This window comes from Mixophyes fleayi, chromosome 1 (genome assembly GCF_038048845.1).
Source record: "Mixophyes fleayi isolate aMixFle1 chromosome 1, aMixFle1.hap1, whole genome shotgun sequence".
NCBI classification, from domain to species: domain Eukaryota; kingdom Metazoa; phylum Chordata; class Amphibia; order Anura; family Limnodynastidae; genus Mixophyes; species Mixophyes fleayi.
In genome coordinates, this window is record NC_134402.1 from 179163447 (window position 1) to 179182001 (window position 18555).

At 40.1% G+C, this 18555-nt stretch overlaps 1 protein-coding gene across 1 annotated transcript; it reads right to left on the minus strand.

Moving 5' to 3' along the window:
- Positions 1–1088: 1088 nt before the first annotated feature.
- Positions 1089–2158, minus strand: TMSB10 (thymosin beta 10). The gene is made up of 3 exons (XM_075189786.1): positions 2053–2158; positions 1543–1656; positions 1089–1330 (listed from the first exon to the last, which is right to left on the minus strand). The coding sequence occupies exons 2-3, from the start codon at positions 1640–1642 to the stop codon at positions 1305–1307; spliced, it is 126 nt and encodes a 41-aa protein (XP_075045887.1). The 5' UTR covers positions 1643–1656; positions 2053–2158; the 3' UTR covers positions 1089–1304.
- Between the last annotated feature and the right edge of the window lie 16397 nt (positions 2159–18555).

The window sequence follows — 18555 nt, forward strand, 5'->3', positions numbered from 1 at the left end:
CCCTCAATAGCAGTGTATTTTTATTGTTCAACAATACATGTGATGTTGTGGTTTTGAGATATTAACTCCCAACATATTACTGCTAGCTCTAGTGTTAGAGAACCATCAATTTGTTAACATTACAGCCCTTATACCAATAAAGGCAGATGCTATCCTATTACTGGAAGGCTTTACAAAAAAAAAAAAAATATATATCTATATATATATATATATATTTATAGTTTAATGGTATTTTAGCACACCTTTGCCAAATTTGTCATTCACACCCTTTAGTGTAGTCATAGTATCAATTCAAACCCATCCCCCCAATAAGAGTGCATAAGAGGCTAACACACCTTTAACATTTGCCTATGTTATGCACAAACAAGACCTAAACACTCTTCGGTCTCTTCTAATGGAAGATGTCAGTGGGTACACATTTAGCACACCCCCTACAGATCAATGATCAGTTGCAGGCAGTATGCCTACAGCTGCAATGAGGTGCATAAGATTTCACAATGGATGAGCTACTAGTTTGTCCAACTGTTTAAAATGAGCCTCCCAGCAATGGAATTTATTGCAAGTGGTTACATGTAGGGCTCATTCTTTATTACATAGCTCCTATACAATGCAGTGTATTGCTGGTTTGAGATCCCAACACTATTAAACTGCCCCCACAAAAGTCAAATATACCATTTCAGCATTGGTAAATCAACAGTATAACAAGTTTTGTTCACAAATCCATTTAAGATCTTTATAGTCCCAGTTCTAAAACACACACCATAGGGTCAATAGCATGTTTTGTAGATCTTTCATGACTTTCCCCATGATCTGGTACACAATTCATGCCCCATTAACAGCCTTATGAACCATGGCTATAAAATTATCAGTTGATCCACATGTACCAGTACTTACCAAGGAGTATAAATAAGACTCGCCACACTAAAAATAAGATACCAGTGTTTACCCTTCAGTTTTGTTTAAAACAAAATCCAACAAGGTTAGCCCCAATTTAAAGACTGCAAATCATCCTCAACCACCTATATGTAAGGGGGATTGGGCCTGCAAACATTATGCAATCCTAAAGTCAATGCACAGAACCAGGAGCATTTTATTGCACAAAGTGTTTTTATTCCATTCAACAAACAGTGAACAAGAGGGAAGACAAGTTAACACACAAAATTCCCTTTCATTTTTTTGGCATTCCATGGTCCAACATGTGATTGGTTAACCTTTTCATTCACAGTGCATTTAATTCTCCAAAACACAGTTGAGACCGCATTTTCTTCAAGCCATTGTTGGGGTGTGGAGGTTTCAGGTATAAATTAATTATTTTTTTCTTGCTCGATTGCTGCAAAAAAATAGCCACATGAAATTAAGTTAAATCTTTAATATAAAAAAAAAAATATAAAATAAAAAACCTCACTGATATGCAATACATAAACCCCAAGATGCAAACCCCACATGCACAGTGGAAGTAGGACGTGACGCTGCACCCCAATGAGGGGCATACAGATAAAGCAGGGTGTGTCAGAAACGGTAACTAAATGGTTAAATTCTCACTTTCTTTTGTAGGCAACGTGTTCTTCTCCTGTGTCTCGGTCTTCTTCAGCTTGGACTTATCGAACTTGTCGATTTCTCCCAGATCTGGTTTGTCTCCCATTTTGGATGTCTGGTCTGCAAAACAGCAATAGGAGGGGGCGGTCAGGACAAGTAGAGGCAGGAGCTGCGCCTCTCTCCATCCGCTATATAGCGGACACTCCAGCAATAAGTCACGGCAATGCACCGTGGGCGGTAAATGGCTGATACAGATGTTTTGTGCACAGGTAAGGGCGCCATGATAAATGCCAAATGATTAACATGTAATTTTTTTTTTCCATCACAAACATCGCATATTGCTACAATACTGTAAGTACACCATAGAAAAATCAGACGCAAGACTTCCTCTCAGTCACATGCATTATCAACAAGAGAATGTAGGAATCACACTATCAGTTGGAGATTAAGCGCTTAATGATAAGATGCAATTAAAGGAGCCCAACCCTCCCCAGCAGGATGTGATGCCGCGCTCACCTGAAAGTGCACGCAGAGACTGCCACAAGCCGCCAGTTACCTCGTCTCAAAAGAGGAACAATGGGCAGAGAGCTTCGGACACTGCTTTATATACCGAACCCAGCCCATCGGCTACGTCACCGCCTCACATCATTGGGAGAGAAGGGAGCTGTCAGCAGAGCGTAGGTTGTGGTGCAGCCCACTCACACGCCCAGTGATGGATCGGAACCAGGCACATGTGTTACAGCAGAACAATGGCAGTGTGACAGGCCTGGGGGAGAGCAGCCATTGTCAGAAGTAAGCTCAGTGAGCTCCACCTTTACTTCTCCAGCGCTGTGTGCTCTCACCATTACCCATTATGTCAGTGAAAGAATGTAGTGTCATTTATAGGCAAACAATCGTGACCCATTTGATGATGCAGACATTTGTCTGTTTTGGGATTTCCCATTTACTATTTTACTAAAGCTGGAATTAATTAATTAATTAGTCTATATCTAGTATGCTTTTTACATCAATTCATTAATTGAGTGCTGGTTAATTCTGTCAAAATGTAAATGGGAAATTCCGATCCAGACCACATTTTCCAGTGCAAAACTGGCTCTTGGTAGGTTTATTGCTTTACTACATGTAAAGCCCCCACATCTACTGAATGGGTGACCCCTGCACTAGGTACAGTTGCTTAGCAACATAAGGCTACTATGAGCAGAGGGGAAGTATGTGTGGAGAGTGTGACAGCCAGAGACCTGGGACAGAGGGGTGTAAGTCCCCATATTTGGAGAATAACCCTTAGGAAAAAGGGGAGACCCCAAGAATGTGAAAGCCTAAGTGGAGTCAAACAGCTGTGTGTGATATCCTTACTGCAGATGAGCAATGGACAGCAGTTGAGAGAGTAGTTTTGCATAAGAGACTCTGCACTGGATAAGGGAGATCAGTTATAAGTGCAAGGACTAAAGTTGCACTGAGTGTTTGTGAAAAGCTTGCATGTGTTGAAAGCAGGAGCAGACAGCCTAAAATATTGACTGCAGATGGAGAACAGGGAGAGGCTGAGACATGTGAGAACATGTGGAACTACAGTGCCCAGGATAACCTGGTATGTAACTTGATGTTTATACAAATCAAGCAGATTATTTGCTGAAGCATGAGGAGAGAGAGAGAAGATCTCCTTTGTGTCTGTAATTACACCAGCAGTCTAAGAGATTGTGCAGGAGGAGAATGTGGAAAGAAGTTTGCAACCTTACTCTATCCTATTATATTTCTATTCATGAAGAATTTTGGAGTGAGACGGAAGATGAAATAAAGAGTTTATTTTAATTCAGATGATCTTGCACCTAAATTATTGAGATATCTGTTTGCACTGCACACTAAGGGCCTGATTCATGTTCAGATGTACCTCCATTTATATAATGTATCTTGTATGAAATAGCTTTGCGCATGCAATTCATGTCCGGTCACAAACCACACTTAGCACTTCCTATGACTTGAGAGGCGGAACGGTCAAGGGAAGGGGCTGACTAACTTAGGCCATGTACAGTAAAGGGCGTTCTGACGCATATGCGGCCTATTTGAGTCTAGGGTTGGCATGTTGTTGGCTGGGATAAATGTCTCCAGAACCTTCTAGATTATATGAATAATAGCTGTAAACAAACCACTGCTAAATATATAAAGATGACTCTGTGCTATGGCTTTTAACCAGAGTGTATGAACTTAAGAATAAGGTAAATTTCTGGCTTCGACTGTACTCACTGGTGCAGTACTATAACAACTCAATTTGTACTGAAAACAAAATGGCCTCTCTCCCTGTCACAGGTATTCTCTGTCTCTGAGGGAAGATCTCAGCTGGGGTTCCTATTATCCACACAATAAGACTTACAGACACTGACAAGTGGTCATTGGTAATATAGTCATAATTTTGATGAAAAGCACCTTAATAGTGACAGATAGTACTGCATTTTGTAAGTGTATTTTTGTTGGTTACACTGCATCTCTCACAAGACTCAGCTTCTCACCACTTACAGTTTGATGAATATAGTAACCAATCTTATACGTTTATCAACAGGAGCTCTCCTGGTACTCCTGCAGGTAAACTCAAACTCCTCAGAGGGACTATGCCCCTCCATCTCTCTCTGCCACTGCTGTTCTTGAGACTCACTCTCCATAGACTTTACTGCATCTGTCTCTCCACAAACTTTACTCTAGACCGCTCTCTCAGCTTTCCCGATTGTAATTCATCCGTCTTCTCACTTCCTGCTAACACCATGGCTACTGGGGGGATGTAGTTTCCCCAGCCAACTGCATCCACGGGCAAACACAAGATTTCTGAAGCAGGATATCCACATCATGCTACAAGAATGGACGTGGCTATCATCATGCAACAGGAGTAGCTATTTTTTTTAGCAAATTCTAGGCTGCTCTATGACCCCTTTCCATCTACTTCAAATACACGGACAATGTTGCAAGCACTGCTATTAGGTGCATACAACTCCCCTTTCACAATCAGTGTGAAGCTGTCCCAGCAGCTGGAACAAAGTCCTGGCTGAGCAAAATAGTCACCCAAAATAGGGACTGCCTCACCAGAATTCAGGACACTTGGTACACTGTCTAGCTTTCTCCTATCTGTCCTTGCAGCTTTCTCTACCTGCTTCCTGTCTCTTAAATTCAGTTGCTGCTTGTCTGGTTCCTGGAATTTTGGGCCCCTGTTTGGAAAAGGGATACCTACTCTAGGCATCCTTCCCCTTGACCAACCCCGACAATAAATTAAATGTCTAAAATTTATTTATTAGTATTCACTTTTAATAAATGGATTTGTTTCCCCCCAACCAGTCCCATCATTAGATTAATTGCTTTAGATAAAATATTTCCCACCAACATGCCCTGACATTCAATTAATATACCTAAACCACTGCAGCATTAAATTAATATCACCGTAACCCCATGTTAAATTGATATGCAGTACCATAATCCCATTATTTAATTGAATAGCCCCACAATTAAATAAATTGCCGCACCAATAAATTAATACCCCCCTCCACACACACACTATTAAATGATTAGCCTCCACCCTAACCATTTAGTTTACACATCTGTGCAAGGTGAATTTTTGTGAAAAACACAGTTTGGTGGAAAAAAGTATTTGCCTACCAATTTTAGTTCTATTTATTATTTAAAATGCCTATTTTTAAATATTGTCACTATTGTATTCATTCAAGAATATAAAAATACAAGTCCATGTAAGATTTTACACCATAGAACAAGAGACCTTATATGTAGAATTCCAAATGGATCAGAATGCAGGTGTAATAAAAGGTTCACCAAGCAGCACTTACTTAGACATTGCAGTATTATGTGTCTTAAAATGTCCTGCAAATCAATGCAGCACTGTAATCAGCTTTATGCAGTATTTCAGGAAGCAGTAACAATTATTATCAATCACAGCATCTTTATTTGGATGTTGGAAAGTGAAACATGGTAAGGAGTCTAATTGGTGGTGGAAGTTATGTAGCCAGACAAGGCAACTCACGCTGAGCTTGGAGGAAGGAACTGGTGAAAACAAGAGGCGTAATTCCCTGGAATACTAACACTGCCCTCTTTAAGAAAGTGCTGAGATGCATCTAAGCATTCAGGAGATAGTTTGATGTTTTCAAAATAGCCCAATAGTTCATACCTTCTTTGTCCATTGGATTTCATTCTCTCATGGCACTGGACACTGCAGTCACTGGACAGTTGTCACGGGCACTAGGAGTTCTGCCCAGGATTCACCAGTTGATAATGCTTACCAGAGGGGCGGGGTTTACACAGCGGTCCTCTGGGCAGTAGGGTGAATAGTAGGAATGTATATAACAGCAGATGGAGAGAGAATGCCAATGGAATAGATGAGAGTCAGTGACTTGCAGCTATACTGGTAGGAGAGTCAGCGACTTGCAGCTGTACTGGTAGGAGAGTCAGCGACTTGCAGCTATAGTGGAAAGGCAGGTCTCAACCAAGGGGAGCAGAGTGGACGTGAACAGGTGAAGGGAGGTAACAGGAGAGTCAGTGGTCTGCGGATAGCAAGTTGTACCACTGCTGTGATGAGAAGACTTGTCCAGGTGCAGGTAGGTAACGGGAGAGTCAGTGGTCTGCGTATAGCAAGTTGTACCACTGCTGTGAAGGGAAGACTTGTCCAGGTGCAGGTAGGTAGCGGGAGAGTCAGTGGTCTGCGTATAGCAAGTTGTACCACTGCTGTGATGAGAAGACTTGTCCAGATGCAGGTAGGTAGCGGGAGAGACAGTGGTCTGCGTAAAGCAAGTTGTACCACTGCTGTGAAGGGAAGACTTGTCCAGGTGCAGGTAGGTAGCGGGAGAGTCTGTGGTCTGCATATAGCAAGTTGTACCACTGCTAGGAGGTGAGGACTTGTCCAGGTGCGGATAAGTGGAGGAGTGATAAGAGTCTATAACTGTATGAATACAATTGGAGAGCAGAGGAGCTAGTCCCAAACAGATATGCAGCGTCACAGCTAATAGTCTATAGCGGGTATGTATACCGCTGCTGAGTAGAGAGGCTTGTCCAAAGTGGATATGCAGGATAACAACTGATAGTCAAGAACAAGTATGCATATCGCTGCTGAGTAGAGAAGCTTGTTCAAACAGATATGCAGCGTAACGGCTAACAGTCTATAGCGGGTATGGATACCGCTGCTGAGTATAGAAGCTTGTCCAAAGCGGATATGCAGGATAACAGCTGATAGTCAATAATAAGTATGCATACCACTGCTGAGTAGAGAAGCTTGTCCAACGAGGATATGCTGGCACAGCAGGAGAGCTGAGAGACTGTAGCGGGTATGGGAACCGCAGGTGAGCAGAGCAGGTAATCCAGCAGACAGCTGAAGACACGAGCAGGACACAGGAGTCAGTAGCGGGTATGGGAACCGCAGGTGAGCAGAGCAGGTAATCCAGCAGACAGCTGAAGACACGAGCAGGACACAGGAGTCAGTAGCGGGTATGGGAACCGCCGATGAGCAGAGCAGGTAATCCAGCAGGAAACTGAAGATACGAGCAGGACACAGGAGACACCTTCAGAGACTCACAGGGAATGAGACTCAAGATCAGGCAACGATACCATGGCCACAGGTGCCTTAAATAGGGAGAGGTGATTGATCCACCAATTAGGTTAAAAGCAAGGTCATAAGAGTTCATGGATCCTGCGCATGCGCAGTCCATCAAGATGGCGGATGGCTTCGGCTCAGGACAGGCGCCGGCAGGAAGGATAGAGAACCACGCACCAGCGCAGAGGCACTCACGGTCCGGTGAGTGATAACAGTCCTATTCCTCATAGCCACCTGTCCAATATGATTATAGCAGGGGAAGGCAGGCACACACAGAGGGGAATGGATCTGTAAGACCCTCATCCACAAGCAGTAAGGTGGCTGGTCCCTAACAATCAGTCTCAGACCCAAAGGTTTTTTTTTGGGCAACTGGAAACTCCCCCTAAGTGCGTGCTTGGCACCGCCTGTAAAACCTCTTGCTCTATGGCGGTTTTACACAAGGATAACCTTTATACCTACAGTCAGCTTGCCTATTCTATTGCACCCCTGTTTGTTTATTCCACAGAATGCCTTTGAATTTATAATATGCAAGATTGTTAGTAAAAAGATATACCACTCTGATTCATTGATTTGTTCTTTTGGTCCTCATCTCCTGTCATAGATAATGCAAATCTATCTTCTATTCTTTTAAGTACTTACTTAAGTTATGGTATAAAGGCCTTTACACCATGCAGGTTTTGATGTATGTTCTATAGGTTATTTACAGAGTGCAAAAATATCTATATACACTTAAAGATGAAGCTTTTCTGGACAAGCAAATATTTCTTTTTGTCACTTGGCGGATCAGGATGGTCTGTTGGAATAGGCACATTTTAGAGCAAAAAAATGATTCTATGTGCCTGATGTTTAAATAAAATTGTTTGCTGTGCAATGTTGAGTGATGCTCTTAATTTGAAAGATGTTGATTTTCAGAGCACGCACAAGTTGGATTTTTACTCCCACTTGGAAGTGGATTGATCTCAGATTGTCTGTGGTACTGTAGCCTGCATGTTCCAAACAAAGCTATGGAGATACAGCTGAGCATGGTGGAAAGCAGGGTAACTTCAACATTAAAAAGGACTTAACAGGCACATGAATGAGATACATGTAATTTGTCCCATTACTTCTTCTTCTATTTAATCACAATACGTTTTTAAAAAGCTATTAAAAGTTTCAAAAAGTTGTTTTAATGAGGGTTGATTCATAGAAGCACGGGTAAAATAGGCAGTGATTAGATTTAACTTTGTCCCTAGTGTGCATGGGTTATTAACATGTAGGACTCACATTACTATCATCTCTCAGACAGCAAAAATATCAGCAAATGTATATGTTACACATAACCAGGTACATTGAAGGCAATGACACACACATTGTTTCATTATCACAGGTGACTCCCACTGCTTGTGTGTTGAACAAGGGCATAAATAGGCCATAGCGGACTATGGAGCTGCTATGGTGCCTGGCAGCTCAGGGAGCTCTGTCCCAAACAAACTTAATATGGCTTCACAATGAATGCATCCAATATATGATTTGGATAGTAATGAGGATAAAATGACTGCATATATAATTCAGATTGCTCTCAATACAATTACTTCAGGCATCATGATGGGTATGACTTCATGATGGTGTGCGGGGAGCAGAAGTTTGTAATTATGCTTATGTTGTTAAATTATCATTATGATAAGAGTTTAAGGACTGTACTTACATTACAGGCAAAGTCCTTTCTTTTTAGGGACAATTAACAAAAGTATGAGCTTTGCCGTTTCTGGTATATGTACATTAAGTTAGTGTCTGTATTTATCTAGATAGTATTTTGATCGCAGCCGGAGAGAAGGAATCTCTTGTTTTAAAGTTTCAGTTGGTTGTGGATGAACTGCTAAAGCATGGCTGGAGGATAAACTGGAAACAATACAGTCTGCAACCTCTTCAGAAGATCCATTTTTTGGATGCTATGGTAGACACCAGTTAAGCACAGGTGTTGTTTCCGGAGAAACATCAGCAGCAAATTATCAGTATGATGTCAATTGGTCGCAACCACTGATATGGTGAACTTGGTGATGTTCCATTTTCCTTCTCGTCAGTTAAACTTTTTGAGACTGTGAATAAGTGGCCAGAACTAATAAATTTACATTGATGCCTCCGCACAAAACAAGTAACTGTGGTACACAAATCCAGATAAGCTCAGGAAGGCAGTATCATTGCAGATTCTGCATGTATGTAGCTTACCAAAGATGCCAGCTTGGATGGGGAGCACCAATTTTGGGGTGACACAAGTAATTTGGAATAGAGTTACCCGCAAACCCTCTTCTAATTTCAGGGAGATGAAAACAATCCACTTAGCTTGCAGTCACGACAAAGAACCGAGGCAGAGCTATAAAGATTCAGTGCCAATGCCAGTATTATCTGCACTAGCAGGAACTGAGTGTCCAGAAACCCCTTAGAGGAAAGATTTCTATAGGCTATCAAACACCTGAAGCCCCCAAGTAAATCATACAGTACCACCTTGGAATTTAATTCTTGTACTTCAAGCTTTCATGAACTGTCCTTTTGAACCAATGAAAAAAAATTATATAGAATTGACAGCCAGCATTTATTCCCTTCACCTTCACCTTGCATGTGCAAATTTTCCCGTTCGTGTCCACTACAATGTTCTGTTCCAGGAAAGGAAAATTACGGTAAGTATATTACATTGTCCTCCAATTTCACTATATTGATTATTGTTTGCTGTTGTATGCTGTGCTAATACACAGTACACAACAGAATGCCTTGCATGTCACACTCACAAAGATCACGTTTTGAAAATATTTTCTAGTTGGCACGTCTACATAATGGTACATGGAGGTGTGGTTTTCAGGCCCTCGTATGTACCAGAGCTACATTTACTTTAAAGCTTTTTTGACTTTAGGACTTTTTGATTACAGAACCCATTAGTACTTTTTTGAGACCAAAGTGAGATGGTTAATACATAAATAAACCAGTAGTATACTCATTAATAAATAATGTTTCAGGTCACACTCTACTTTAGGATTTAAACTAATGGATATTCCTAATAAAAAGAAACAAATAAACCTCAAGAGGAGATAGCAGTAGTTGTACCCTTAGTTTGAAAGATGTTCCTATTTCTTATGTACAGCCGGTAAATGTGCTTAAAGATTTTTATGTATTGCAATTGTTCTGCTTAGAGAAATGGGAAGTGAAAATGTAGTGTATAGGAATGATTTTCTACCAGTATGCACTGATCGAAGTGGAAATTTAGAAATGGTGGTATGGATAATGTAAGTGAACGGAATCAATTTGCAACAGTTGGAGAAGAGTCGGTGTGGCATACCACCATGTAACTGCCTACCGTCAGTGTGTGTGTACTTCTAGATTTATTGTATCTTTCTGCAGGAAATTAAATTTACACAGAACATGGAAATAAAGTAGGTCAACAAAAATAATTAAGTAAACTGGCAGTTTACATTAATCATTAATATGTATGCTCATCTAACATGTAATGTATGTTTTATTTTGTGTCAATAAGGCTTTGGACAAAAGTCTCAGATTTTACTATTTTGTGGACCTATCACCCACACATAATGGAATCACTGGAACAGTGTGGAAGTCTAATACACAATCTGTGAAGATTCCAGGAGCAGAGAGAGAGAGAATGAGCCAGATCCAAGCACTTACAGAGAAGTGAGCACAAAGAACAGAACCCTGACAGCTAGGTCAGGTGCTTCAAATATCCCTCCAGTAGATTAGGACCAATGGGGATCGAGTAGGAAGTCTTTAGTAGAAAAAAGGGTCTGCGCATTATGGCGCCCGTCATCAGGAAGTCGCGGTAGTGGCTGCTGGAGATTCAGCCTGCAGGGAAGATCACTGGTGTCCGCTTGCGGTCTGGTGTGTGACAGTACCCCCCCTTTTAAAAGTGGCCACTGGACACTTCAAGATGGTTTTGCGTGGAAATTTGGCATGGAATTTTCGTAGAAGAGCAGGAGCATGAATATCAGAAGCGTTAACCCGTGAGCATTCTTCAGGACCGAAGCCTCTCCAATCCACCAGATACTTGACTTCTCCTCTGGAAGTCTTTGAATCCAAAATTTGGGTAATTTCAAACTCCTCCTTTCGTGAAAATTTGGGTACCACAAGGGAAGATGCAGAAGTGGAAAATCTATTGATGATCAATGGCTTGAGAAGAGAGATGTGGAAAGAATTGGAGATACGGAATGAGGCAGGAAGCTGTAACTTATAGGAGACAGGGTTGATAACCCGTAGAATCTTATAAGGTCCAATGAACTGGGTAGCAAATTTCATTGAAGGAACCTTGTTCCGGGTGGGGAGCCACACCTTTCAGTGCAGGAACTGTCCGTCGTCTTCTGTCTGCGAAGATTTTGTAGCGGTTAGAGGATTTCTTGAGACAGGTAAGAACTCGGGACCAAATAGCAAAAAAATCTCAAAGAAGGTCCTCAAGAGAAGGAACATGGGTGGGTGGGTGGAGGGCAGATAATTTGGGGAGCGCAGGATGTGCCCCATTAACAATTTAGAATGGAGTAGAAAAGGTAGATTCATGAAATAAGTTGTTGTGAGCGAATTTGGCCCAAGGTAACAGATCAACCCAGTTGTCTTGGTTGGAAGAAGAAAATATCCTGAGAAAGGTTTCAAGTTCTTGGTTTATTCTCTCCGTTTGTCCATTAGTCTGTGGATGGTATGCAGAGGAGAAATTAAGTTGAATGCAGAAACTCTTGCATAACGCACACCAAAACTTGGAAGTAAATTGAACCCCTCTATCGGAAACAATCTCTTGAGGACAGCCACAGAGCCAGAATACTTCTTTAATAAAATGTTTTGCTAAGACAGAGGTGCAGGGGAGACCAACTAGGGGAATGAAATGAGCCATTTTTGAAAAGCAATCCACCACGACCCAAATGGTGTTGAATCCTCTACTGGAAGGAAGATCAGTGGCAAAGTCCATGCTGATGTGTGTCCAGGGTTTGAACGGTACTGGAAGAGGTAACAGTGGGACCATAGGAGTCAGACGGGAAGATTTGTGTAGTGCGCAGATGTTGCAGGCAGCTACAAATTCTCTGACATCTGACCGAGGGGAGGGCCACCAATAACTTCAAGAAATGACCTCATAGGTTTTGAGTGTCAAAGTCAAATAATTGGATGAAAGAAAGTATATTGATTAATATTGTTTTACAGTGCGATTGCGATCAGTATGCCACGTCTTATGATGCAATCGCACGCTAAACACGCATACACTCGCACTTACACATTCACTTGTATACAGTTCATTTTTATATGAGTTCCTCTCCACAGTCATTTATGAACAATTGTTATTTAGGTTATAGTTATATTGTCACGATACAACGTAGAAATACAGCTAAAGAGCCATGAATAGGTGAAGAAACAAACAATGTTTATTGCTGGCAAATATAAACAGGTGATGAAATCATAACTTTGCAGAAATACCAGATATTCAGCAGTTGCAGGTAAATGGAAGGTGAGGGAAGATTCCAGGCAGCATATACAGGGAAATGCACAGGTAAGTCCCAGGTTCACATATGAAACAGATCAGCAGAATTAATGATGAGATCCTAATGCAGTACAATCACAGGAACAAATCAGGAGGAAGAATCACAGGGTGTAACCACAGGATATAACATCAATAACCAGCTATGTGTGTTGGGAGTGACAGGTATATAAAGGGAAATGAGAACACACCCAGGTGCATGGAATAATTAGTGAACAGTGTTAACTCCTAAGGTACTAGGAGCACAACAGGCACAATAGCAGCACCTCTGGTGAGCAGAGGTACTGCTGCTAAGACACAAAATGAACACAAAATAGTAAAGTCTGATAGTCCAGGTTAGGAGCTGACATGCAAAGCAGTATGCTGCAGGAAGATTGTGACATATATTGTAATGTAATATGCAATTTAGTGATATTTAGAATTCAAGTCGAAGGAAGCATGTCATATTTGGTATCATTCTAATCCCCTATTTATCCGTAGCTGTCCGATTCATTCGCCGAGAGAATCGCACATTGCGTGCGCTAGTTATCGATGATAGGGAATAAATGATTAGAATGATATTGTCTGTGTAATGCTAATAGACCAGTTTGAACCAGGTGCTTTAAATATCCCTCCAGTAGATTAGAACCAATGGGGATCGAGTGGGAGGTCTTAAGTAGAAGAACGGGTTTGCGCATGCTTAAGAAAGCAAAATGGTGCTTGCCATCGGGAAGACATGGCAGCGGAGTTTCTGCCCGCCGGTATCAGGTCCGGTGTGTGACACAACATTTTCGCAACCATGGAGAACTTTACATAATCCAACAATCCAACTTTGTTAACACTTTCTTCTCTATTTCTTCTCAACTGTCTTCCTCTTCAAATCTTCCGCAAATGCTACACCAAGAACTTATATCATCCTTTCACACATTCCACCTCATTATGATGTATGATGCCCACTATACCCAAAGCGTTTATATGTACTTTTGCCCCAATTTACTTTAAAGGTAACACTTCACAAAATATTTAAAATAATAATTTAGCCCTATCCAGCACTGTTTTTTTCTCACACCCACTGAAAAAAAAGAGGTGGTTGTGAGAGGCGAGGTAGCCCAAACCACATGCAGTTTGAGCTATCTTCATTAATTGGTTGTGTTGCTGACGGATGGGAGATCACTCCTGATTGACTGCCCATCTATTAAGATGGTGGGTTTATGAAGTATTAACTCATGTGTCACTGGAGATCCCCAGGAGCACTCCAGTTTGTTTTAATTAGGTTTTTTTTACTCAGTGGATTACAATAAAGCAAAATGTAATATATAAAATGTGACGTATTCACTGTAAGCGCTCCACAATTACAAGCAGCAAGATATATGTAGGGGAAATTTAAAGCATTTTTAATTTTCCCTGCAAGGTCTCCGATTTCTGGCGACTTAGAGAAATCCGAGCGTCATACATTTACTCCCAGGTGTCTGATATCAGTCTGACCTTTGGATAGTGATCTTGCAAGAATTGCATCCATTTCATTTTGTGAATTTATCATAACTACTTCATGTTGTAAAGAATTCCTCAGCTGAACCCCTCTTATATTAAAGAACTCCTTCCTATGCTAATGGGGAATCCATCTTTCATCCATTCACAATTGATGACTCCTAGCTTTTGAGGTTAGAGGGGAGATTGTAAGCTTGCAAGCAGGGCCTCCTCACCTCTTTGTTTTACCTAGTTTGTTTATTAATTTACTATGTTTGTCCCCCCCCATTGTAAAGCGCTACGGAATATGTTGGCGCTATATAAATAAATGATGATGATGATATCTTTCTAGTTAGTGTACACACTCTAATATCATAAATGAAAAATATAGAAAATAAAGAACTCCAGTGTCATAGTGAATCCAATAGTATATCATATAGATGTGCAAAAAGTGCAATAAACACTTAAACTCGTGGGCTTCCAATATATGTAGTTGTGTCCAAAAATATATTCGTTATCTGATATTTATTCATCATATTACATGTAATAAAAAATACAAAAACATACATAGTGTAATCTGTTTACAAAAATATATCTAACACTTTCTAGTTAGTATTATAGTGAACTGATGTCTTAATCTGTAGTGTAGCTTTAGATGTACTCATACCAGACAGTTTCGTTTAGGTGCTTCACAAATTCATCTTTACCATGCAGACCTACACCGTGTATTCACATCAGTACCCCCTTTTGGTGGGATTCCTACCAGAATTCGAATGAAAGTAGGGCCTCAGAATTTTTTTTATCTTTCCAATTCGATTTTTCTGGGCATGTATATCGCACTAAAAATCAGGTATAAAGGAATAGAGAATTCTAACATGAGATTGTTTACGTATGTAACATTTAATATTCCAAACCAAATAAAATCATGTATATAAAAATAAATGTAAAAAAAAGATCAATGGTATACAAGGATGCTCCTTCCAGAAATCATATCAAATAGGCATTTATCCAATCACATTTGGATGGTATCAGGGTCTCCTTCTATTTATATTATAGAATGCAAATGTGGTTTAATCTATGTGGGAAAGAATGTTCAAAAGAGAATAAATGAACATCTCTGTAATATGGAAAAAGCTGTAGAAACACACTCTTTGTCATCTCATTTTGAAAACAACACCAATGTAATGAAAAGGATTGAATAGGTATAGACTCTATTAAACCAAATTGGAGATATAGAAATATAGATGTTAAATTAGCTCAAATGGAGAGGAAGTGGATCTTCAGATTAGAGAGCATGATACCTAAAGGTCTTAATAAAGATTTTGAAATTAAATGCTTTTTAAATTAGTCATGTTTTACACTATTGGACTCTGGACACCCTAAAAGAGTTTGTTAGGAAATGTCTTTTGAAGTTGAGTAACCGAGGAGCATGAATGTCTGAAGCTTTGACCCAGGAACGCTCCTCTGTGCCATAACCCTGCCAGTCTACCAGAAACTGTACCATAACGTACCAATAATTGTTTAACCTTATACTCCACTGAATCCAGTGAAAGAGCCAGGGGCAGAAGTCTGCAAGAGGTAGAGAACTGATTGTAAACTACAGGTTTTAGGAGAGAAATGTGGAATACATTAGGGATCCGAGGGGAAGAAGGAAGCTTTAATCTGAAAGCTACCCGGTTAATGGTCTCAGAAATTTGAAAAGGACCAATGAATTTGGGAGCCAACTTCATACTGGGTACCTTCAAACAATTATACTTAGTCGACAACCAGACTTTATCCCCAGGGACCAATTTAGAAATAAAACGTCTCTTCTTATTGTATGATTCCTTGGAATGAATATAAGAATCTTTTAGGTTAGGCTTTGGGCCCAAATTTCAGAAAAATTGCGCACTAGAGAATCTACCACAGGATCCAAAAATATGGGGGCTTGAAAAAATGTTGGAGAACTCGGATGACAACCGTACGTTACAAATAAAGGAGTGTTAGCAATCGCCTCTTGAAGACGGTTGTTGTGTGCAAACTCAGCCCATAGAAGAAGTTCAACCCTATTCATCTGATGAGCATAAACATACATCCGGAGAAACTTCTCAAGTTCTTGGTTGGTCCACTCCATTAGTCCATTGGACTGGGGTTAGTAAGCCGATGGGAAATTGAGTTTGATACCCAGTTTGATGCAGAAGGCTATTCAGAACTTTGACATAAATTGTATACCACGGTCAGAAACAATGTGAAGTGGACATCCATGAAAGTGAAATATTTCCTTGATAAAAAGATCTACCAAAAGGGAGGAGGACGGAAGCCCCTTAAGCGGTACAAAGTGAGCTGCTCTGGAAAAACGGTCTGTAACAACCCAAATAACAGTATAGGAGCAGGAGGGAGGTAAGTTTGTTAAAATGACCTCCCAAGAACTCAAAGTGCCATTGGTTGATTCCTTTGGTCATTGTTCCTTGAGATAACTAGGTGTCCTTCCACAGTCTTCCACCTCTGGACCTGTATAAACCAATTATTTTATAAACTCTCTGGAGTTGCTATTTGTTATTTAAAAAGTAATATTAGTTATAACTAGCATTTGCAATTTGCGAAAGCTACATAAATAATATTGGACACATTTTCATGTGATTGCGAACAGAATGAGACCAAACTCAAATTAATATGTTGGAAAGATTCATTCGCTTTTTCACCACATTATATTTTATATTAGCTAAAATAAATTGATTAAACTTAGTTGCATGTTGTTATTTGCTAAAATAATTATTCAATTGCATACTAATCACATTGCAACCAATATTAGTGTACAGAAAATATTGATAACCACTTTCATTCAATATCCAATTATTAAACTTGAACAATCCACCCTTTGAGAGTATATCTAGCACTCTCACACTTTCAAGATTCTATTGCAGGATTATAATATAACACTTAATTTTCTGTGATACCAGTCCCTCTTAATACCATTACATTGTCATTTTCTGGGGTCACCTCAGTCGAATGTTTGCCACACTTTAACACAGCAGGAACACATCTGATCCATATACCAATTACTATAAAGACACCATCTATAAGGATAAGAAGCTTTCTTATACCAGTTACCAATTTGTGTGCCCATTATGTAGGCACAATGCTTATCATCAAACTGAGTGTTAAACATCACACAATATTCACCCGTAACTGCACTGATATAATTTATTACCATTCTATGCTGTGCTAATTCCTCCTTATATGTTTGCAGCTCCTTACCCGGATCATACATCTTAATAATGTTATCAATTAGTTTAGCCACGGTTTGTATATATTTAACATTTAGGGTTCTCTGAGTAGTCTTGGTGAGGTCCAATGCAACCAAGAACTAAAACTCTGTGGGTTCTGTGATTAAATTTGTGGCTAAAGGTTCTTCCCCTGGTGTCACACTTCTTTTGAGTTTGTGTTCAAACTGAGTGTGTACTTAAGGAAAAGGGATTGATCTGTGAATGATGGGAAAACAGTCATTACTTCAGGAACCACTCTTCCTAGAAAACATATACCCTTTGGAGTTCAAAGTTAACCATTTGTACTAAACCTGTGGGGCCGGATATTGTCTGATTGTTCCTTCCAATTTTCCAATACCCAAGTTTCTCTGTGTGTGTAATATTCAGATACAGCAAAGACTTGTCTACAGAATATTGGCGAAGTGTCAAACTAGGGGATTTTGTAATATTATACCTCCCTTCTATTGGTCTCCTCCACCATGTAATTCGAGAACCTCAGAGATATTTAGTGAGAAGGGTACTAATCCTACATAATTTTGTCACTGAGGCATGTGAGAGGACACCCAGCATTCAGTTTGGTTTAAGACGTTACCTACCAATGAATGATAATCATCTTATGGATGTCTGCCCAGGTTCAAAATATTATTAGACTGACATCGCTGGATGCACTTCTCTTCGATTATGGGTCACAGTACTTACAGTCACAATATTCTTCAGACAATAGCCCCTCACACTGTCTCTGACCTCCAAGGTTAGCAGACCTTTTCTTTACCCCTGAATTGAATAAAGAGTTAGATTAAACTGATTGTGCTAACATATTCTCTTTCATTTCCACAACATTACTACCATCACCTGAACAAATCTTCATCACCAGATCACTGCTGCAAAAATAGATTTTCCTAAAAAAAATAAGGATGAGAAAAACACTGGAAAAATTAGAGTAGTCCTTGCGAAATCCTTGGCTCAAATATTATTGACTGCAGTTTTAAGTCTCATGGAACAGATTCACGAGTGACGGGATTGTTGTGTCAGCCTCTGTCTTGTCTTGAACCTTCTCCGGATTGTTGACTTTTCTGCAGTAGGTGGAATGGATCCAAGTGTCTCTTTCTGCTTCTTTCAGAGATTGCAGATCGTAACATATTCCCCCAATTCAACATCATGGCGGCTAGTGTCTGGCATATCAGGAGACAGTATTTTGAAATTCCTTTCTTGTTGTTTCAACTGTTTGCTCCTCTTTATAAGATATTGAACAGTCACTTCAT

What these genes read in the sequence shown, in the direction of transcription:
- TMSB10 (XM_075189786.1), bottom strand. Translation starts at nt 1,642, where the DNA reads ATGGGAGACAAACCAGATCTGGGAGAAATCGACAAGTTCGATAAGTCC. An exon ending in CACGTTGCCTACAAAAGAAA is followed by an intron (nt 1,331 to 1,542) that starts GTGAGAATTTAA and finishes ATTTTTTTGCAG; the next exon opens with CAATCGAGCAAGAAAAAAAT.